The sequence below is a fragment of the Rhinoraja longicauda genome, chromosome 9 (genome assembly GCF_053455715.1).
Source record: "Rhinoraja longicauda isolate Sanriku21f chromosome 9, sRhiLon1.1, whole genome shotgun sequence".
Lineage (NCBI taxonomy): Eukaryota > Metazoa > Chordata > Chondrichthyes > Rajiformes > Arhynchobatidae > Rhinoraja > Rhinoraja longicauda.
In genome coordinates, this window is record NC_135961.1 from 24,045,739 (window position 1) to 24,069,960 (window position 24,222).

Genomic DNA, 24,222 nt, shown 5'->3' on the forward strand with positions numbered 1-24,222 from the left:
TTGTCTCTTAATAACTTTTTTGTCAAAATTAAAGTTTGTGTCTACTTCAATGTAAGTATCCATGTGGGATATTATAAAGTCTTGTAGCTTTTTCTGTAATCACAGAAAATATACAAAACTAGATGAGGCTATTCTGACTATCATGCCCATGCTCCTGATACTTTAATCATTGCTCCATGAGCATTGAAGAACAGTAAATCCAATGCAGAGATAAGAAACTCACCTGCAGCCAAGCATGGAGCAGTGCTGTTTGTTCAGTTTCCATTTTGAAGATACTCTGTGACACACGTCTAGAACCTCAAGCACTTTCTTTTGAGGATGTCTTGAAGCAATACCCAATTCAAAGTTAATACCATATCTCAATTTGGCATCGGATGCAGAAAACAGCTCTCTATAGTAAACAACGCTAGCCTCATGTATAAATGGGGCAAAGGACATGGCTGACAGAGTCTAAGGGTACTGCGAAAGAAAACCTGATATTTCAGCCAGTTGTTGAAGCATTGGAGAATCACATGTTTTCTGTTTGGTGGCAGGAAAGAGGATATGCAGCACCTGATGTCGACTTGCAAAAGATTGTCCTGTTTGGCACTGTTCCAGGGAATTAAGATAATACAGAAATGCAACTAAACTGAGAGAAGTTGGTGATTGGACTGGTGCCTGAGAACACATGTAGAGAAAGACAGGAAGCAGGCGTATGAAAGCCCGGTGACTAAGTAATGTTTCTTCTACCCATATTTATCATTGCAGATAGAATTTAATTTACAAAATGTGTGGAAATATATTTTGGGGGGTAAAGAAGAAAACTAATATACATTCAAAGGAAACATTAAATAAGTGGAGAGAGTGACATAAGGGTTTAAATATACAATCATAGAAAATGAACTTGCCTAGAAATAAAGTTATAAAAAGTCAACAACATTTATAATAGTTTTGAGAAGCATACAGTGTAATGAAAAGAAAAAAGTAGCTTTGTGGCACTATGTGGTAGAGATATGATGCAAAGAAAAGAATAAGTTGACCCTCCCCCATTGACGAACTGTACACTGCAAGGGCCAGGAAGTGAGCGGGCAAGATCATCTCTGACCCCTCTTACCCTGGCCACAAAATCTTTGAAGCACTTTCCTCTGGAAGGCGACTCCGAACTGTCAAAGCAGCCACAGCCAGACATAAAACCAGCATTTTTTTCCACGAGTAGTAGTTCTACTCAATAACCATTTCATTTTCATTTTATTTTATTTCGAACATGTTAAAAGACATCAATTAAAAAAACAAAATAAACAAAAAAACAGAAGAAATACAAGGAATTTCATCCATTACTTAACATGTGCGAAAGGAGTAGGAAGAAGTGTGAACTTATTTAATCCTACCCCCATTCCCTAATCAATATTTATCAAGTATTGTCTATAATAACTAATACCTAAAATACATATATAACTACATATATACTCACTCACCCCTACACTCATATGAATATACCTATTTACACAATAATGTCTATATTAACTACATCTGATATATATACATACATTAGGCCAATCATATATATACATATACCCGACCATTTACATACAAAATATAAATACAAATATAGTCACCCACCCGTATAATAAGTCAGATATTAATACAAAAATACTCATACACCCTTATATGTTCATATAGATATACTTATTTAAATAATGATGTGTTATTATATGTAGACCCCTGGTGACTGTTAATCCCCCTCCTCACTGTACCTAGGAAAAATCATGTGTTTATATTTGTTTTTAAACTGGATGATGTTTGAACATTGTTTTAATTCTGCATTCAATCTGTTCCATAGCTTTACTGTACTGATTGATATAGAAAATCTTTTCATTGTTGTTCGAGTATTGTGAATCTTGAAATTTAATGTTCCCCTTAAATTATACCCCCCCTCTCTTTCATAAAACATTTCCTGTAAGTTACTTGGTAGCAAATTGTTTCTCACCTTGTACATGAATTGAGCTGTTTGATATTCCACAATGTCTGTAGTCTCTTTATTGCTCTGGCTTATTTTCACCCACATGTTTAGACCGTAATGTTGTATCCTTTTATTGTTTTTATGTAATTATGTTTTATTCTTAATTGTTAACTGCATGTTTGTGTTGGCATTTGTGAGCGGAGTACCAAGGCACATTCCTTGTATATGCACATACTTGGCCAATAAACTTATTCATTCATTCAAGTATTTTACCGCTCCATATTTTCTGAGCTCACACCAACATGCATTTAAGATGTTTTGATATTTATGAGTTGATTTTCAGAACTTACATGATCCCATTTCTAATATCACCGTGCCTAATCTCATTCATGTAAAAAATATAGCTAAAATGACTGATTTATAATTGGAATTTGTTTATTAATTATCAATGTTTCATCAGATGTATGTGAACATTTTTTTAAACGATGTAGTCAGAGAGGTACCCGCAGGTTATTATGCCCTTTTGGGGTCAGTTCAGATGTGGGTATTCTGCAGTGGATGACACGGCTCCAGATTTCTCAAGGACTTACTGACATCTTAGGTTTAGGTTTATTGGCACGTGTTCCAAGGTACAGTGAACAAGCTTTGTTTTGCATGCTATCCAAACAGATCAGATATACCATACATTAATACAATCACATCAAACTCAGGCACAAACAAGCAAGAGTAACACGGATTACTCTCTACTTGCCTGGCTAAGAGGAGCATCAATGCTCTCAATAAAATCATTAATACCCAGGATAAAGTAGCCCCCTTGATTACCACCCCATTCACCACCCGTACATACATCCCACCACCACTACATCTTTGTAGGTATCAGCCACAAAATGCATTGCATTCACTGCTACTCCAATAGCGCCTCTCACAAATCTGCAACCTCCAGCATCAAGAAGTCAAGGGCAGCAAGCTCATGCATATTCCTATCAAATTTACACTGGATCCTGACTTAGATATACTTGCTCATCCTTGATCATCACTGGGTCGAATTCCTGTAGCTTCCTCCCTAACAGTTCAATGTGGGTACTAGATCAGAAGGACTAGTGATTGAAGAATATGGCTCCCTATCACGTTTTCAGGGGAAATTAGAGATGGGCAATAAATGGTGATCTTGTCAGTGATGATGCCCAGATCCCAAAAATGATTAATAAAAAAACAATCAGCTCCTCGTGTTTGCTCCACCATTCAAAAAGATCATGGTTACATGGAAATTTATCATAGCCTTGCCTATCCAGGATGTTCAGTGTCATCCATACATTGAAGTTAATAAATAAACGTGAGACTGCTTAGCTAGGAGGGTTGGTGCCGAGGTTACAGTGGAATAGGGAGGTTGGCGTGGAGACTGTAGTGAAGTAGGGAGGTTGGCGTGGAGACTGCAGTGAAGTAGGGAGGTTGGTATGAAGATTGCAGTGGCGTAGGGGGGTTGGTGCTGAGTTTGCAGTGTAGGGGTCTAGATACGGAAACTGCAGGCAGTAGAAACATAGAACATAGAAAATAGGCGCAGAAGTAGGCCATTTGGCCCTTTGAGCCAGTACCGCCATTCAATATCATCATGGCAGATCATCCAAAATCAGTACTCCCGTTCCGGCTTTTTTCTCCATACCCCTTGTTTCCCTTAGCCCTAAGAGCGAAATCTAACTCTCTCTTGACTAAGAGGACTGGTGCCGAGACTGCAGGGGAGCAGACGGGCTGGTGCCGAGACTGCAGGAGAGTAAGAGGGCTGATGCCGAGACTGCAATTGAGCAGGCGGGCTGATGCCGAGACTGCAGGGGAGTAAGAGGGTTGGTGCCGAGACTGCACGGGAGTAAGAGGGCTGATGCCGAGACTGCAGTGGAGCAGGCGGGCTGGTGCCGAGACTGCAGGGGAGCAGGCGGGCTGGTGCCGAGACTGCAGTGGAGCAGGCAGCGAAAGTAAGACTACAATTCCCAGAAGGCACTGGGATCAAGCCCCCCGCTGCGCGTGCGCAGTAGTGCGCGGTGAACGGTGGCCGCCGCGGCGAAGGCGGAGCGCGAGTGTGTTTTTCTTTCAGCTCGAGTTTCGAAAGGGGAGGGAGGAAGAGAGAGAGAGGGGGAGAGAGGGAGAAGGGAAAAAATCGTGCGGCTGATTGACGAACCTCTCTCTGGCAGTAAATGAAGCTGAGGCGGCACGGGTTCCCCCGAGCGTGAAGCGGAGCACCGTGTGTCCCATGGACAGGACAGCTGGAGGAATTTAAACTGGAAGAGACGGCAGAAGCAGGCAGAGCAGCAGCAGGCAGGCGGACTGGAGCCGGAGCCGACCGAGGGCTCCCTGCGACTCGCGCGATGGACGGTTTCGCCGGCAGTTTGGGTGAGTTGTTTGAAGAAGAGCGAGGCGCCGCTCGCGGGGGAATGGCCGATGCGAAGCCCCTGAGAGCGGGGAGGCGGCGGCGCTGAGACAACCACCCGAACACAGCCTCCCGGGACCGGCTAACTTTGTGGGCTGTGTGTGTGTGAGAGAGAGAGAGAGAGAGAGATACGGTTAAATCTACGGAGTCTGCCACCGGCCCGGCTCGGAGAAGGGCTGACAGCTGGCGCCGGGCGAAGGGATGCGGGTTGCATGTGCTCCGCGTCCCCTCTCCCTCTCCGGCCGCTGGTGTCCGGGCGGCCGCTAGACGGCCGCGGCAGCGCCCCCGGGTCCTAGCGCCGGACAGGACCTGCCGTCCACCCCTAACCCGCCCTTGCTAATGCTATCTATGCTGCAGCTCCGCAGGTTCATCCATTCGCGGGCACCTTGCTAAACCGCCTCCTCATTCCCTTGCACGGCGCAATGGTGGATTCAGATTAAGAGTGATCCAACCTGCCTGTCCGTGTGAAGTTGCACTCGCAATCAGAGCCAGTTAAGAGTTGGGGAACGACCTGTAGCGAAGCATTCGCCGATGTCCCTTGCCAAATGCTGCTGATCCCAGTTGCACAGCCACTGCTGTCATCCCGGCTGATGACTTAAGTGGATCCAAACGTGTATCTCTACGTGGCTGAAACGTTCGTTGGATAAACTACTCGAGTTGTGGAGGGGAGTACAAAGTTAGATTAGATGATTCGATTGATGGTATTCCAACAGCCGTGCCAGGGAGATAATTCAGCTCTCTTGGTGGATGGCAGAAGGTTTCCACACAAGGGACGAGCAAACCTAGCGACCCGCCACCACCATATTACATCGTCACTAGGAAATTATGGAGACTTTTGAAACTTCCGCACCCATTGAATGGAGAGAAGGTGAAACTTGCTGCCGCAGAGTGGTTAAGCTAGAGAGCTAAGATGCATTAACTAAGCATTTTAGGCGGAAAGGAACATCTGGTTATTTTGATAATTGGATGAGGAACATCAGTAACAGCATGGATTGGACCAAATGGCTTATTTCTGTAAAGCCTGTGAAATGTTTTCTCATGTTCAGAAATGGTGTGTAAGCGGACCATAATGAATTTATTTAAGAGTAACACACCAGCATTACTTTAAAAAATCCAATGACAATAATGCATATGGCAAACAATTAATATTGACTTTGATATTGGGTATGAGAGGAAGAGAGAAACGAGAGGTAACGTTTAAGTAAGGTAACTTTGGCTGACACAGTCAAATAAGTATTATGTACGGATCAAAACGGCCATATAGCCCTTAACGATAATATTTAATCTGACGATTCAGACAGTATTAAAAAGTAACAAAAGGGAAAGGCTTTCAAAAATGTAAATACTGATATATCCAGCATATTGAAGTGAACAAAATAAGAAACCAAGTATGTGCATATTTTGTAATAAATCTTAAGGATATAAAAAACGAATAATATCAAAGACATTTAAAAGAAATAGAAAAGAATTGTAATGAAAATATGGAATTATTGATGATAGGTGGTGGTGAGATAGGAAATAGCAGAGTTGTTATATGAGTGCCATTGTACTTTTGCATGAGAAAAGGACTGGAAAAAAAAGCTGCATAAGAGTTTTATAAAAATGATAATAGGGGAATTGAAGAAATAAATCTCTAGGACCAGTTGTAATCCATACTGTTAAAATTACAGATACGCTGATTGTAATATTTGGAAAATGCACAACAGTTAGAAAGTATGCAGAATTCAGAATGGAAAACTGCAAATATCCAAATCAGGGAGAGAGGCCACACATTAATATTGATTTGCTAACAGCAAGACTGAGTGAGCAGTCAGAACGTTGTCAGTTAGAGCAATATTTGTGAAAGGAAGTTTGTTTTTGACTACTCTGGAATGCATTTGGATCTTGAAAGGCAAATAGGAATATTAATTGTGAGGTGCTAGGAGATGCTGAAGAGTAGGTGTTCATCGCCAGGAATTTTTTATCATACACAACAAAAAATGCTAATTAAATGCTTGCCTTTTATCTCAAGAGGATTGGATTGCAAAGGTGAGAAAGTGAATGATCAGTCATGTAGAATTTTTGTCAGAAAGTAGGGGTACTCCATTCCATTTTGAGAACTGAGACCGTTGAAATATGTGCAGGTGTTGAAAGTGGAGCACTGTAGATTTGGTATGATGTTTTGAAAAGAGAAATTATGAGGAGTGATTCCACAATTTGTAATCTCTGACTCGAGGTTGATGAGTGATCTAATTGAATTTTTTGATTAGGGTAAAAACAAAGAACCAATTCCTCTGCTATTGTTTCAAGAACAAGAACCCAGAACAAGAGGAGGGGGCAGAAATAAGTAAATAAGATAATACCAGACACCATTGTTTTAAAGTAGTTTCTTTTGGAATTGACGTCTTCCTAATCTAGACTTTGACTTTGTGCCCCCATTCTCCCAATTATTTATTTACGAGTAAAATATTATGGCAGCTTTAGTTTTAAAATCTTCAGTTTTTATCATGTATCCACAGGTTTTAGTTACATTTTTAGTTCTGGTAATGTCTTATTTGTGTAGTGATAGTGGACAGAATGGAGTAATGCTTCTGAGTATTTGGACTAATGTAAAAAACATTTCTGATGAAATAATAAGTGATTGTTGAATACTTGTGACCATAATTTAGTTGTAATTGAAATGTGCTCTTGAGCCCAAGTTATTGCTGCACATTTCCTCGTCTTCTCCCATGATGAACCAATAATGGAACAGTGATAGCAATCATTCCTACAATTTTTTGAGATTTCATTAGGCTGCTGTCAATCCAGTCATTTGGTGCAATTTAATACGATAATGCAGATATACTACCCATAGCTATTTGTATATATTTTTTTACCCACCCAACCAATGTACATTTCGAATTAAAGGAATATTATGATAGCAACAGTAATATTTGTTTATAATCCTTGTTATTTAAAATATATTGTGTGTTAATTTCAATGCGGAAATTGCTGCAATATTCTCTGAAATGGCATGTTGCCAAATGGTTGGATGATCTTCTCGCTCAATGAACCATTGACTTGTATTTTTAATGATATTGTAATAGTGCTGTGGACATTTAAATATACTCTCTTCAACTTCTATGTAACATTTTGAGATACTGTGAATGGATTATGTGACATTGTTGTATGCTTGCATTGTTTTGGTGTGAGGAAAAGAGCTCCATGTATTAAATGCTCACTGGTCCCTTATTGGCAAAATTTAAAATCAAAGCTGATGGAAGTGTCTGCAATTATTGAAAATCTTTGTTACTTTACGGAAGGTCTGGCGTTACAAGTTTCAAACAAAATGGCCTTTCTTGAACTCGTACAGCAAGTTTGAAAACGCATACTTCTAGTTTCTTCCCAGCTGTTATCAGGCAACTGAACCGCCCTCCCACTAGCTGCAATATGGTCCTGACCTCCCATCTACACCTCCATCTACCTCATTGGAGACCTTTGAACTATCATTAATTGGACTTTATCTTGCAGTAAATGTTATACCCTTTTTCCTGTATGTTGTGAACGTATTTATTGTATTCATGTATAGAGTTTTCTTTGACTGGATGGCATGCATCAAAAAACTTTTCACTGTGGCTCTGTGCATGTGACAATAATAAACTAAACTTCCGAAGTAAAATTGAAATTTGGCTGTGTTTTGATTTATATTTTGCCACAGAATGACATCTGTGAAAAATTGTTAAAATGCACACTCTAATTGGTTCACGATATTCAGTGATGAGGCACGATATTGCAAAATACTTCCACGTTGAATATTGCAAGCTTCATTCTCAATTATTATCCAGCACCATTTATAATTTATTTGAAAGTTAATGTTCAACAGTCATTGGAGGAAGTGGGTTTCTCAATGCAATAGCTGTGCTGCTTTTGACTGACACTGGGGTTGTTTTAACTTTATTACGGGTGTGGTATGCATTATGGATGGTAGTACGAAGCAATGATGTGACTAATTTTAATGTCAGAGTTCAGATGACATCGATGTTGCACTTAAGGAGCTTTGGTTGTCTGATTTATGATGTCACTTGAAACCAGGGAGTAAATTACCAAGCCAATGAATGGTGTCTAGGAGTATGCCACAAAGCAATAACACAGCTTGCTTGCAGTAGTTGCATAAAAGTGATTCTACCATTTAAATGTTGGCTAAGCCCTTTAAGTCTGTAAAGATTTTGAATTTCCTCTTTAACGAAATCCTATGGTGAGGTGTTTTTGAGTTCTTTTGGATCTGTTGCATCAGTTTTGTATGTCTCAACATTCATACAGTGCCCTCCATAATGTTTGGAACAAAGACCCATCATTTATTTATTTTCCTCTGTACTCCACAATTTGAGATTTGTAATAGAAAAAATCACACGTGGTTAAAGTGAACATTGTCAGATTTTAATAAAGGCCATTTTTATACATTTTGGTTTCACCATGTAGAAATTACAGCTGTGTTTATACATAGTCCCCCCATTTCAGGGCACCATAATGTTTGGGACACATGGCTTCACGGGTGTTTGTGATTGCTCATGTGTGTTTAATTTCCTCCTTAATGCATGTATAAGAGAGCTCTCAGCAGCTAGTCTTTCCTCCAGTCTTTCCATCACCTTTGGAAACTTTTATTGCTGTTTATCTACATGAGGACCAAAGTTGTGACAATGAAAGTCAAAGAAGCCATTATGAGACTGAGAAACAAGAATAAAACTGTTAGAGACATCAGAAAGAGGCACTGGTGAGCTTACTAATCATAAAGGGACTGGCAGGCCAAGGAAGACCTCCACAGGTGATGACAGAAGAATTCTCTCTATAATAAAGAAAAATCCCCAAACACCTGAACGACAGACCAAAAACACTCTTCAGGAGTCAGGTGAGGATTTGTCAACAATCACTGTCTGCAGAAGACTTCATGAACAGAAATACAGAGGCTATGCTGCAAGATGCCATCCACTGGTTAGCTGCAAAAATAGGATGGCCGGGTTACAGTTTGCCAAGAAGTACTTAAAAGAGCAACCACAGTTCTAGAAAAAGGTCTTGTGGACAGATGAGACGAAGATTAACTTGTATCAGAGTGATGGCAAGAGCAAAGTATGGAGAAGAGAAGGAACTGCCCAAGATCCAAAGCTTACCATCTCATCTATGAAACACAGTGGTGGGGGTGTTATGGCCTGGGCATGTATGGCTCTGAAGGTACTGGCTCACTTATCTTCATTGATGATACAACTGCTGATGTTAGTAACATAATGAATTCTGAAGTGTACAGACACATCCTATTTGCTCAAGTTCACACGAATACTTCAAAACTCATTGGCTGGCGGTTCATTCTACAGCAAGACAATGATCCCAAACATACTGCTAAAGCAACAGTTTTTCAAAGCAAAAAAATGGTCAATTCTTGAATGGCCAAGTCAATCACCTGATCTGAACCCAATTGAGCATGCCTTTTATATGCTGAAGAGAAAACTGGAGGGGACTAGCCCCCAAAACAAGCATAAGCTAAAGGTGGCTGCAATACAGGCCTGGCAGAACATCACCAGAGAAGACACCCAGCAACTGGTGATGTCCATGAATAGCAGACTTCATTTCTTTGTCTAATCTAAAGCTGCAGTCTCTTATTTTTCTGATAATGGTGTGCTTAGTTATTTGTGTTGTCACATTCTTGGCTTCAGTATAGGCTTATGATCACATAAGACTTGCATGGTTTCCTTTGCTAAATTTGCACCAAGAAAATAAATGTTACTGGAGTTTACAAATTACTCTAAACATAATGGACAGGAACTTATTAAGATTATCGTCAATTAACGAATAATGGATTTTGACCTAGCTGTAGCAAGAGGCATGACTCAAGGTTTTGTCTAAACCTTTGTTTAAAGTTACTTTGTGAAGGAGGGGAAGGTCGAGGGAAAGAATTTGAAACCTTGGATCCAAAATGCATGCATGGGTGGAACTTAAAAGGAGAGTAAGGATTTATAATTGTGGTGCATAACTTTATGTAGGGTTGAATATGTGTGACAAACTATGAAAGGAATACTTTGGAATAATTTAAAGGTACTAAAATCAAGTCGGGAATAAATGTTAACTAGCCAGTGAGACATGGGAAGGTGGGTAGTTATAATAATGGAGCAGATATGTGGACAAATACTTAGCCCTTTTGTTGATCACACCTCTCAAAGTTGCAAATGGTCTGTCTTGTCTTCATGGGATAAACTGTGATATGAATACTGACCAAGGATTTGAGTTTCTAACAGTGACGGTATTTTCAGTTTACTCTTATTTATTTGTAGGAAATTTTATATTAATCAAATATAAAATGCAATGTACAACATAGTACACAATCTACAGAGTTGATCCCTATTCTGGTCAACTGTCAGTCTCTTGCTTTCATTAACCTTGTCACCCTAAACCATTTTATTGCAGTATTCAGTCTATCGAAGTCTGCGTCATTTGTTGCTCCTTTGATATATCTACTTTTCTCTTATTTGTAATTTTTGTGGTGTCGCAGTTTATGTGACTTAGCTCTGCACCTCGACTTGTCAGTGTGGCATCTGCTACAATTAAGTAATGGTCCTTGTTAAAATATTTTGCATTTTTTCCTTGAGGTTACGTTTTTACAGAAAAAATGTCGCGTACATTAAAGTGAGACGTACCTATACTTTTTTTGCTGCAAATGCTGACATTCACAGCTGGTGAGCATGGAGTGAAGATGGGGATTACAAATCTCAAGATCTTCAACAGGACATAGTTTGTGCTAAAGCTTGTCATAATTTCTTCCTTAATGTGAAATAGCATGTGGTTGCTCCCCCCCCCCCCCTCCGCTCCCCCAATGGTATTATGTATCAAGTTGGTCATATGGTGTTTTTAGTTGAAATTGCACAGCTTGAGCAGGAGACCAAAGTGCCTGTGAAAATTTGTTAATTTTTTATGGTTTTGTGTTAGAGGTTAATATGTCAGACTTTAGAAACTAAGCTCCTATAATCATAGGTAAAATCTGAAAAACAATGTTGTTGTAGAGCTTATTGTCGAGAATGTACTTTGTAATCCATAACAAAAGATTATCAACCGAACCTCCATTAACCAGATTTCATCAGCCAAATGAAAACATGTTTAGATATGTTATAGTTATCTAAGAAAGGCAGCAGAGACAAGCCAGGCTGGTAAGCCTGACGTCAGCAGTAGGAACCATGTTTAGTTTATTTTCATTTGTACCGAGGTACAGTGAAGGCCTCTTGTGTGTTAACCAGTCAGAAGAAAGATTATACATGATTACAATTGAGCCGTCCATAATGTACAGATACATGATAAAAGGGTATGACGTTTAGTGCAAGATAAAGTCCGATTAAAGATGAGGATTCTGGGGGACAGAATTTACCAGCATTTGAATAGGCATGGTCTGATTAGGGATAGTCAGCATGGGTTTTGTGCGTGGGAAATCGAGTCCTCCAAATCAGATAGATTTTGTTTTTGAAGAGGTCATCAAGGGGATTGATGAGGGCAGGGATGTGGACATTATCTTTATGGACTTTTGACAACGTCCTGCATGGTATACTAGACTGGAAGTTTAGATCACATGAAATCCAAGGTGAGCCAGCTAATGGACCTGTAGGAAGGAGTCAAAGGGTAGTTGCAGAGGGGTAGTTGTTTTTTTGATTTGGAGGCCTGCGATCAGTGAAATGTCGCAGAGATTGGTATTGCGTCCACTGCTGTTTGTTATGCGCAATAATCATTTGGTTTGTCGGTAAATTTGCAGATGACTTAATTGGTTGTATAGTGGTGAGTGAGGAAGAATATCTAAATTTACAACAGAATCTAGATCAGTTAGGAAGGTGGGGCAAAGAATGGCAAGTGGAATTTAGGTCTGATAAGTGTGAGATGTTGCATTTTCGTGCAAATGCAGGGTCGGACTTATGTAGTGAATGATAGAGCACTGGAGAATGATTCAGAACAGAGAGATCTGGGAGTATCTATATACTAAAACTCTTGTTTGTTTGTTCCTGAACTACAGCCAAAATGATACATGATAGCGCGACAATTTTAGGCCCACCTTACTCGCCATCGTCCCTTTGGTGCTAATGGAAGAAGTTTCATTGAAATCGGGTATATTTTTAAAGTTATTCACATTTTAAAGTTTAAATCTACAAGGGAGGGAAGGGGGGAGGAGGGAGGATAAGGGGAGTTGAGGGAGATGAAAGGGGGAGGAGGGAGGATAAGGGGGGTTGAGGGAGATGGGGTGGGAGGGAGGAGGGGAGGGGGTGGGGAGAAGGAGAGGGTGCTGCACCAATGCAGGAGAGGTTTGGGCCCAATGGGTCCTGTTGGCCTAGTGGTTCCCTAAAAGTGGTGAGTCAGGTGGAGAGTGTGGTATTGGAATGTTTGCCTACATTGAGAAACACAAAAGTTTGCGAGACCATACCTGGATCACTGTGCCATTCTGGTCACCCAGCTGTAGGATGGATGTCATTAAGCTGGAAAGGGTACATACAAGATTTGCCAAGTTGTTTCTTGGGCTTACAGGCTTGTGTTATGAAGGGAAGTTAGATAGGCTGGGAATATTTATTTGGAATGTAGGACATTGAGGATCATGGATAAAGTAAACACTCAGTCTTTTTCCTGGGATTTAAGAGGGATCTCGGAGGCAAATTTTTCCCTCTGAGAATATTTCGTACCTGGAAGCATCTGCCAGAGGACGTTATAGAAGTGGATTAAATAGATAGGAAAGCTTTAGAGGGCTCTGGACCGAATGCAGGCGAGTGGGACTAGCCCAATATGCCAACTTGGTTGGCATGGACAAGATGGGCCAAGGGCTTGATTCTATACTGTATAACTCTGATTCTATGTTAATGCAATTATAAAGAAATAGGGAACCAGAGACAAATGCATGAGCAACCCTTAAAACATAGGGGATATGAGTCTTCCTTGTTTAAAAAAGTATTTAAACACATTTTTAACTTTAGAATTTGTGGTTCATTACACTTTTAGTCATTTATAATTCAATATTTATTACACATTATTACACAACCACAATACATTAAAATATCAATTAAAGTATTTTATTATGATCATGTTTGTTAGAGAATAGCTATTGACCATTAAATAAGGGAGGAGAGAAAATCCAGGTGTCTCGTGACTTCTGGTAACGCTCAGCTATAGTTATACATAAACTGTCAACCATTATGTATTCTATTTATAATATCATCCCATGCCCATATGAATACATTTTAATGTACATTCTAGCCAGTTTAAATCTTTTGTGGACAGCGTGTTGATTATTGGAGTAGATTCTGGAAATGCTTTGTGCCTGCATTGATATGGAATAAAAAATAGCGTGGAAATTGTTGCATCTTACTCCAATTGCAATGCAAATAATCTTGATAGACTACCTGACCAAGTGGCCTTTTAAATGTATAATTATTTTTGGTAAACACCACGGAACAACAATTGGTCCTTTATGACAATACCTGTAATCCAGGGAAACTTGTATTATTTCGGACTCTTTCTTTGTAACTGCAATATTATTGAAAATGTATTTTTATTTTTGCATTGTTCAAAAATACTGAGTAAAAATGTATTGCATTGTATGTCACTTTATCGATAACAACTGAAGTGTTGGTGTGATCAAATATTAAGATTTTGTATATTGTTATTGAGAGATGTTTGTCTGTAGAGTAGAGTTTATGCTCTATTGTCTCATAGGTAAACTTGTGACAGTAAAAATCAAAATCAACAAGGAAAACATGAAACAACTTTGAGAATAGAAAACAGATATAAAAGATTACAATTATGATGTTTATTAAAAAAAGTGAATTGTAATATATTTTCAGTTTACAGATACAGCGCATGAACAGGCCCTTTGGCCCACCTAGTGCGCTCCGATCAGCGATCCCCGCGCACGAACACTATCCTACATACATTAGGGACAATTTACAATTATACGAAGCCAATTAGCCTACAGAAGACAGACACAAAATGCTGGAGTAACTCAGTGTGACTGGCCGCATCTCTGGAGAGTAGGAATGGGTGACATTTCGGGTTGAGACCTGTCTGAAGAAGAAGGCTCTCGATCCGAAACGTCACCCATTCCTTCTCTCCAGAAATGCTGTCTGCCCCGCTGAGTTACTCCAACATTTTGTGCCTATCTTCGGTGTATAACCAGCATCTGCAGATCCTTCCTACAAAATTAACCTAAAAACTATGTCTATGGAGTATGTGTGGAAACTGGAGATCGCGGAGAAAGCCCGTGAGGTTATGGGGATAACGTACAAACTATGTACAGACAGCACCCGTAGTCAGGATTGAACCTGGGTCTCTGGTGCTGTAAGGCAGTAACTCTGGCGCTGCAAGGCACCAACTTTACCGGTGCGCCACCGTGCTGCCCTTTACACATTCTTTACACAATTAATTATAAATGACCTTGGAGCTTAGCCATTAAAATCAGGCTGACTGGACATACAGCATGGAAACAGGCCCTTCGAACCAACGCGTCCACACAGACCATTGATGCACTAGATCTATGTCCTACACACTAGGCATGTGAATTTTCCATGTTTCCGTGGATTTCCGCGTTTTTTAAATCCACTTTCCGCGCTTTTTGCATGATGTTTATTAATGTTTGCATGATGTTTTGATGTGCCTAACTTGAGTGTTTCCAACATTTTCATGTGACAAAGGTATCCTCCTGTTTGTTTAGGCAATGAGTTCCAGATTCCGATCATGGTCTGGATAGAAAAATAAATGAATCGTCTCCCCTATTGTAATCCTTTTACCAATAACTTTACACCCGGGATTTGCTAAAGTAAATACGGGCTTGCCATTTATCTTGGCCACAAATTATTTTCTACAACTAATTTAAGTCGTCTCTTAGCTTCCCTGTTTCAAGCAAGGTAACTATCCTCTCTTATCCAATTTTTCTTCAAAGTGACAATTGTAAGTATGCTTATTCATAGAAAACAATCATTACCTTGAGAGAATTTATTGTGATATTTTGAATCTATTTGTTAGTGATGGAGATTGTCTCTGTAAGCCTTTCCCTTCTGCAAGGTTAATCGAGTGACATTATTTATAGGAAGGAACTTGGAGCTTGACACTGTAGCGATGCAACAGAATGATTGATCTGTGACTTGCTTCTGAGCAGCCTGACCCCCCCCCCCCCCAAGACAGATTATAGACAGATATAGATTACCTTGCTTACTGCATTTCTACTCCTGCATAGTGCGTTGATTTGTAGTAGCTCTTATTACTCCATGTAGTAAAGCTGCTTTGGAGTACATAGAACATTTCCCATTGCATTTGGAAAACCAACTGAGAGATTCTACTTGAGTCCCCATGGCAGCGATATTGCAATTTTTTTTTATAGCAGGGATTTTTGGTCTGAATATTTCACTGTTACATCTTACACTGAGCTAAATGTATCATTAGATATTTTATAATGTGATGCATAGGAATCACGTTAGTTGACTCGACCCTCTGTATCTAACTTTGCAACCAATTAGATCACGGCTAGGTTCACCTCTGCAGTTATGTTCCAGGCTTTTGGGAGATAAAGTTCAAGGCGTCGAAACTAAGGGGAATTTAAATTAAGTTTAGAAGTTTCTGTCTTAATTTTAATTTAAGGCAAGCACATACCTTTTCAAAAATGGGAATAGCACAGGGAATAGCACAGCATAGGTGCTTTGATCAAGGCATATTTAATTAAACCTTTGCTTCCTTACTTTCGTATGCCAATCTGCAGAAATAAATGTCAGAATTCTTCTATTTTTTTAACTGCTTTTTATGCCTGTGAACTAGGTTTCCCAAATGCTATTAAATTCTGAAATGTTGTGGAATAATTAGAAAGTGTTGATTTAAAAGTTTTAAGTTAAAAAAAATTATGAATTCACATTTCCCCCATTTGGGTTAATTTTTCGTACTCATTACTAATTAAACCAATATATAACTTCCAGCTCCCATTTACACTGAGATATTGTCCCATTTAAAACATCTTCAAATCTCTTCATTATTAATTAATAAATATTTGAAAGGTTTATGGCCAGAACATGACATCCCATCAAAGTATACTTTTATCTTCACACCAACATCCCCCATCCCTGCTAATCTACAGCGTGTCTGCCTGCATGCTCTTACTTTTACTAATCATCTCGTATGGAGCAACATCAAATGCTTTCCGGATACCCATGTAAGTAATATTGAAGAACACTATCTCCCTTTCTTTTAAGTGTCTTCAGAAATGTAATGGTTTGGTCAGAGAAATGTTAATTTCAACAAAATTATGTCATGGGTCTTTCTGATTGGGTTATTTGAGTCCTCTGGGCTTCCTGTTCATTTTTCATCACATAATCAGTTTTCATTAAATTCTAAATTTATCTAAATTTGTTGATATCAAATTTTACATGGGGCAAATAGTAAAAACATCTCATCCCTAGTAATAAAATTTCCGATAGCTTTCCAACAACTGGTTTAAAAAAAAAAAGAACTATGCTAGCATTACTTGCAATATTTGGAGCAGTCTGAGTAGAGTAATGCTACTGATTAGACAGCTGCAGGAAGTGGAAGGTGGGAGCACATAAACTTTTGCGGTATCCCTAGTCAGCTTGGTTTTAATGGCTAAAGGCCAATGGCTGGAAGGGGCCTTCATAACAGCAGCTAAGCAGGCATGCAATGTTGGAATGAAACTTAATAAAAGATGTACTTAAAATTATTCCTTTCTTTTCACCGTTGAATACCCATGGCAAGTATAAATAGATGGTGCCTCGGTCAATCATGTGATCTGATAAATCTGTCTACAAGTTGACCAGTCAGCTTCACTTGTGGACAGATTTATCATATCACGTGTGATCGGTGAAAGGCTATTTATACACCTGGTAGTGTTTTATCAATTTGGGTAGGTGGGATTGGGATGGGTAGGGAATTCAGTATATTTTTAAAAAAGCAAAAACATGAAGTAAAATCTTTCTCTTTTTTTCTTCTGGAGCTAGATTTTTATTTCTGTTTTTTAGTGTAAGGTTTTAAAGATGCAGGGTCTTTGTGGAGAAATAGTGATTGGTTGGATTCCAACACACTTCTTTAAGTCTGCTGTTCATTCTTTATTTCATAATTGATTTTAGTTGAATTATGTTGATACCCAATTTTGCAGAAAGGCATGTTTCATATTGAGAAGTATCCAGAGAAACTTGACATTAAGGCAGCTGAATGACAAATGACCTTTAGTGCTGGTAAATACTAAGGTAATGTACTTTGGCATGAAGCTCAACTTGCAGCAGGCAATTTCATTTGAGAGTACTGCAACATTAAATATGTCTACATGAGGAGATCAAATCTCTATTAAACAAGGGGTTAAAGGGTGCATTTACACCATTGTGTGGATCATTAAATTGTCACTGATACCAGGGTTTCAGTTAGGAATTTTCAATCTAGTTAGGACTGAATATACTATGTGCTTTGAGAAGAGTTAATCATCTTGTGTTGCATGTTTCTGTATTCCCTGTTAATCTGGCATATTTTTATTGTTGCATTGTATACTAATAACCATTTCTAAAATCAGTTTTCCCAAATTTAAGCATTTTCTGCAGGAAATCTTTAAAATATGTACTGAAATTCCACAAAAGCTATTTTTTTCCTTTTGTATTAATTAAATGGGGAAAGTGTTATTGTTCTCTGCTTGGAATGGTGACAATATCTGGCGTGAAGTAAAGATGTGTTTTGATTTTTGTTGTATTCAGCAATGAAGTGATAAACCAACCCATTTAGAACTTACTTTCTCTAATGTAAAATAAAACAAGGAGGCACATAAGCAGGTCAGGCAGCATCTGTGGAGAGGGAGACTGTTAATGATTCATGTTGATGACCTTTCATTAGAACTAGAAAAAATCTCTGAGCATGTTTCAAGTTGCAGAGAAGAGCAATTTTGTTGATAGTTGACTTTGTTTTCCCTGTAAATTCCCTTTCCATCACATGTATTCTTCCAAAATCAGCTTGTGTCATGTGAGACACAAAAAGCTGGAGTAACTTAATGGGACAGGCAGCATCTCTGGAGAGAAGGAATGGGTGACGTTTCGAGTCGAGACCCTTCTTCAGACTGGTTTGGGATAAGGGAAATGAGAGATATAGACAGTGATGTGGAGAGATAAAAAATAATTAATAAAAGATGTGCAAAAAAGTAACGATAAAGGAAACAGGCCATTGTTAGCTGTTTGTATGGTGAAACGAAAAGCTGGTGTGGCTTGGGTGGGGGTGGGATAGAAAGAGAGGGAAAGCTGGGGCTATCTGAAGTGAGAGAAATCGATATTCATGTGAGGACTGGTCTTCAACCAAATCATCACATTTGTCACACTGATCACTGCCTATTACAAGCAAATCTTTAAATCCATTTCATCACATCTCCTCCAGACCTTGACACCTCTGGACAACGACTCCCACCCCATGCAGGACACTGTCACTGCACTGAGTAGCTCCTTCAGTGCCAGATTTCTTCACCCCGAGTGCGTGAAGGAGAGATATAGGAGGTCCTTCCTTCCCGCTGCTGAGACTGTACAACCAGCACTGCTCCCAGCAGACGAGTCAACAGTAACAGTTAAGGAATACACAGTAAACTGATGACAATTTATCCTTGTCTTTACTTTTATTTATAATGAATGATCTCTTGCTATCCACTTTGCTGCTGTAACACTGTAAATTTCACCGGTGTGGGACGAATAAAGGAATATATTATTATTATTGAGTTGAGTCTTTGCATTTGGGGACATTGTGTAGAATTTCCATCTTAAAAAGGTTTGCACACATTGAACTGTGATCCTCTTGCCACTGACAACTATACAGTGTAATTGAGAATAAAATGTTTGTGTGTTAAATCATGAAGGAGATATATAGGGGGAATGCACAATCTTTTACCCAAGGTTGGGAATCAAGAACTAGAGGACATAGGTTTAAGCAGAATGGGGTAGGATTTAATAGGAATCTAGAAACAAGGAACTGCAGATGCTGGTTTATACCAAAGATGGACACAGTGCTGGAGTAACGCAGTGAGCCAGGCAGCCTCTGGAGAGAAAGTGTGGGTGACTTTACGGGTCAGAGTCTGCAGAAGGGTCCTGACCCGAAACGTCACCTATCCCTTTTTCTCCAGAGATGCTGCCTGACCTGCTGAGTTACTCCAGCACTTTGTCAATTTTTAATAGGAACCTTAGGGGCAACATTTTCACACAGAGGGGTGCTTAGTATATGGAGTGAGATGCCAGATGAGATAGTTGAGGCAGGTATTATACCAGCATTTAAAAGGCACTTGGATAGGAAAGGTTGAGAGGGATATGGGCCAATCACCGGTAAATAGGACTAGTATCGATGGGACATCTTGGTCGGCATGGACAAGTTGAGCCAAAGGGCCTGTTTACGCACTCTACAACTCTATGACAAGTCATTTGTATATCTTGATTAGTCGTCTTCCAAACCTTGAATATGATAGAAGGAATTTTGCAACAGTTAGCACTTTATAATGAACATCTAATCTCTTGGGTGGTTTGTCTGGGACAATTATTGATTTCAGAATGATATGAATGCCTTTCTTGGTCAAAAAGACAAAATTATCGAAACGAACATGATCTTAATTTGAAAGGGATGCATCAAAAGCCATACAGCTAATGTGCTAATAAGATTTGGGTGAAATAGTCCCCTTCTGTCAATTGAAGCAAAAAATTGAAATTGCTCAGCTGGTTTAGCTTTTATAATGTATAATCAAGGCAGTAGTTAGTTTTGACTTACAACATTATTACAAATTAAATTCATTTGTGCCATTTTAGCTTTGAAGTTTAGAGGAAATTTATGATTTCATCTTCAATTGCAGCATTTCAATTGATTTAATCCAGGACATCATTCTAAATGTTGATCAGCATTTGACCCACGTTGGGAGATTACTAATCAAGATACACAAATGACATGTTATAGAGTCATAGAGCGTGGAAATGGGCCCTTTGGCCCAACTCGTTAATGCTGATTAAGATGCCCCATCTAAACTAGTCCCATTTGCCTGCGATTGACCCATATCCCACTAAACCTTTCCTATCCATAAATCCGTCCAGGTGTCTTTCTGATAACTATCTCTCCTCTCGGGTCCCGATCCAAATTGCCATTAGTCCATTTCCCTCTATGAATGCTGAGTTCTTCCAGCAGTTTTTTTAAAATTTTACTTGACATTCCAGCATCTGCGTTCTCTGGTGTCTGTGTTGAACTATTTATTACTTGTCAGTATCACTGTTACACATTGGGAATGTTAAGTTATGAACTTTATGCAATGCTGCTACTATCATTTTTACAGGGTTCTTTCTTTAGCTGAACGTCCAACAACGTACATTCAACATGATTCTTTAACAGTTATATCCTGTTCCTTTGACAAGCATTTGGTTTCAGGGTTATTCTTCAACATCAAAGATTTACCTTTATCTTTGACTTGTGGCTATTCATACTAAACAGTTGATAGCTGTTGTATTTCTGTCGCTTTTATTGATATTATGAAAAATATAATTTACATTGTATATGTTTGGGCTAAGGAGGGCTTATCTCTGACGTACGTTGTTGCATGGGATTTTAATATGCAGAACAATGGATTTTGGAATTGTAGAGAATTGGTATGCCCAAATATGTAGATAATTTATTTTTAAAAACTTTTGAGTTCTGAGTTGAAAGTTGAGAGAGAAATTATTGCATTTATCAGTAATTTATTCAAAATGTATCCACAGGGCAGGATAGTTGTTTTGTGGGTCAGGGAATCATACCCGTTGATTGAAAGAAAAAAAGAATTTTGTCAACACCTTTCTCTAAACAGTAACTTCAATTGTTGAATGACAATTTTTTTAAGGCATGTTTTTTTAAAGTGAAAAATTGAATTCCTTTCAGATAGTATATCAGAGGTTTGTTTTCAGAATTATTTTAACATTGGGAATTTGTTACCTAACTTAGATCTTAGCTTTTTCACTCACTTGCTATGGCTCCACCATCTATCTCTATTTTCCCAAACCATGATGTTGGCATTTTAAAATGCGTGAAAAATTTGCTGGAATGTGCTTTAAATGGCAGTACTCCACGATTTAAAATGCCTGTACCATTTCCTTTCCCTTTTGTGTGTTTTTGAGTGACAGTGATATTTTTACAATATTTGTTTGTAGTATTTTGATAACTGACAAGTTCTTGCTAATGGACAGGGAGAGGTAACTTTGAAATTGGCCAACAGCTGAATGCATGGTTTTGTTGTGCCATATCGATTAGTTTTCAATTTTTGTTTGTGATTTTATTAATGTTCCGTTCAAAATTACTGTCCATCCAGATCAGGCTCTTGCCCGGTGTATATGTTATGAATAAACTTTTATAGCATAATATGTTGAGTATGGAAATACGTTTTGTTAAATTATTTATTAGTTAAATCAGCTTACTTTTACAATTGTGGCAACATAAGTTTATCCACATTTATGATTTTTAAAACTGTAAACAGTTGCTGAGTATTTTGATTTATGTAACTATTCAAGTTTAATCACTCCAAGTATAATCACTGCCCCAAACAAATTCATTCCTCTTGTGTTTGTACAATTGGGTTATAAATCCATTAGTTCAAAGGATATTTTTACCAAAAGCTATTTATTTGTCCTCCTTCAGAAACTATATTGGGTACAATTAGGAAATTTGAGTGTATTTTTCAGTTTTTTTGTGTTTTTCCAAATGTATGCATTTCCTCAAAAACACAGATATTAATGATATAATAAACCAGAATTTGCAGTATGCGATGAGCTACCCACTATTACTGCTGACTTGCATGCCGAGTCTCCATTTATATAGATTTCCATTGGGGATTTCCTACCTTAAGTTATCCAATATTCAAGATTCTGTACTGCGACAAGATTTTCAGCAAAATATCCAATCGTAGGGAAAGTGGTAGAGAACAAGCTGAGCTGCAAATGACTTTTGACTATGGCAAACCGTGTCTTCGGCTTTATCGGTGTCAAAGCAGTCAAAATCTTTGAATCTGTTCAAGGATATGTAAAAACAGTAAAAAAAGATTAAAAAAATTAAATAATTATAAAAGCGAATGAGTTAAAAGATATTTAGTGTCCAAAATGCAGCTGGGAAATGCAAGTGAGGGCATTTTGATTGGAATAGGTAGTAAATTTCTGTAAAATCCAAGCCATAATCTTGGTTAACACTAGGTGGCATTACCAAAACACATTTTTAGTTTTATGCAGTAATTTATGTTTATAAACTCAAATGTGAGAGTATTTTGAAACAACTTTTGATATTTTGCAAATCATGATGATGTTTAGATGCTGAACCAAAATATATTTGCTGATCTGTTTACATTGGGAAGATAGATCTAGTTATTTAAAAAAAAAGTGGAAGTGAATATCTATTTACTGAATAATGCGAGCTAGTTCCATATTAGGATATAATAGGTACATGAACTCATCATCTTATTTCGCTTCATAGATAGACACAGAGTGCTGCAGTAACTCTGTAACTCTGGTTCACTCATCCCTTCTCACCCATGCTATTACTTTCCCCTGCAACGCAGGAGATGCAACACCTGACCTTTTACTTCCTCCCTCAACTTCATCCAGGGACCCCGAAAGCTTGTATATTTGGCAACGTTTGCCTCCCAAGTGCATCATTGGCTCATTCACTGGAGGATATGTGAGAAGTATAATCATCCTCTATAAGGCAAATGTCCTCTCCCAAACTTTTCCCACTGTTAAAATTGGCCGATAATAAAGGTTCACGGAGATGTCCTGGAAATTATAGACCACTCCTCATATCTCGGGAGACCTATACCTCAATCATATCCCTTCTTAACCACCATTATTCTGTGTAGTTGAAATACTCTATTCCAGGCAATCTTCTTTCTTCTGCTATGGTTCCTGTGCATCCTCTCCAAGGCTAACGCATCTTTCCCATAGAGGTATTAGATGTTATATTCAATGATCTTGTAGAGGTATATAAAATCACGAGGGGTATAGATAGGATTAATGCACATCGTCTTTTTCCCAGGGTAAGGCATTCAAAAACCAGAAGGTGTAGGTTTAAGGTGAGATGGGAAAGATTTATTGTGAATCTGAGGAACAACCTTTTTATACAGAGGGTGTTGGGTATATGGAACAAGTTGCCAGAGGAAGTACTTGAGGCATTTAAAAGCCATTTGGACAGGTACATGGATTGGAATGATTTAGAGGGATATGGGCCAAACTGGCCAAATGGGACCAGCATAGATTGGGCATCTTAGTATGGGCGAGTTGGACTAAAGAGCCCGTTTACGTACTGTGTGACAGTATAGTGTGGTGACCAAAACTGGTTGTCATTTGGGTCTTGATGTAGAGACATTTGAAATACTTAGGAGCTCACTCTGAATATTGCAAATAAATTGCCCTCATAAATTGAATTAGGTCCACTACTTGATTGAAGGAATCTCATCCCTTCATATTTAATGACAGGAGTTACTTGCTGATAGAAAATATAAGCCATGGACTCAATATAAGCTATGGACTCAAGTTGCAATATATTTACAGCTGCCATTGTTTATTTTTCCAGCATGTACGGCCATGACTGCATACAATTTATGGAATTTCAGAAATTCTGGTATTTTTAGAGTTGCGTAGCTGTCGCGTTAGGGCTTGTAATTTCATGACTTTTTGAAAATGTACCTGTTGTAATGGAAGTGGAGTTTGATTGGGGTAGAGTCCCATTTAGTTGTATTAAAATCTCTCAATTGTTGTGAAATTTTAACAGTACCTCGTTTCTCAAGCTGTGGACCTCATGGACTTGACCACATTTTGGTTGTGTACCTTTTTTGGTTGAATGTTCCAGACGAGGAAAGAAAACTAAAACTTGACAACTCAATTCTAGCATATTTTCC

At 38.7% G+C, this 24,222-nt stretch overlaps 1 protein-coding gene across 5 annotated transcripts in view; it reads left to right on the top strand.

Moving 5' to 3' along the window:
• Positions 1 to 3,339: 3,339 nt before the first annotated feature.
• The window catches only part of eml4 (EMAP like 4), a 161,442-nt gene continuing 140,559 nt past the window's right edge, over positions 3,340 to 24,222 (top strand). For 3 of the 5 annotated variants that reach the window (XM_078404971.1, XM_078404974.1, XM_078404975.1), the window contains exon 1: positions 3,919 to 4,321. In XM_078404971.1, coding sequence (XP_078261097.1) covers positions 4,297 to 4,321 — 25 coding nt within the window. In that variant the 5' untranslated portion in view covers positions 3,919 to 4,296. The other 2 variants (XM_078404972.1, XM_078404973.1) reach the window with 2 other exon arrangements.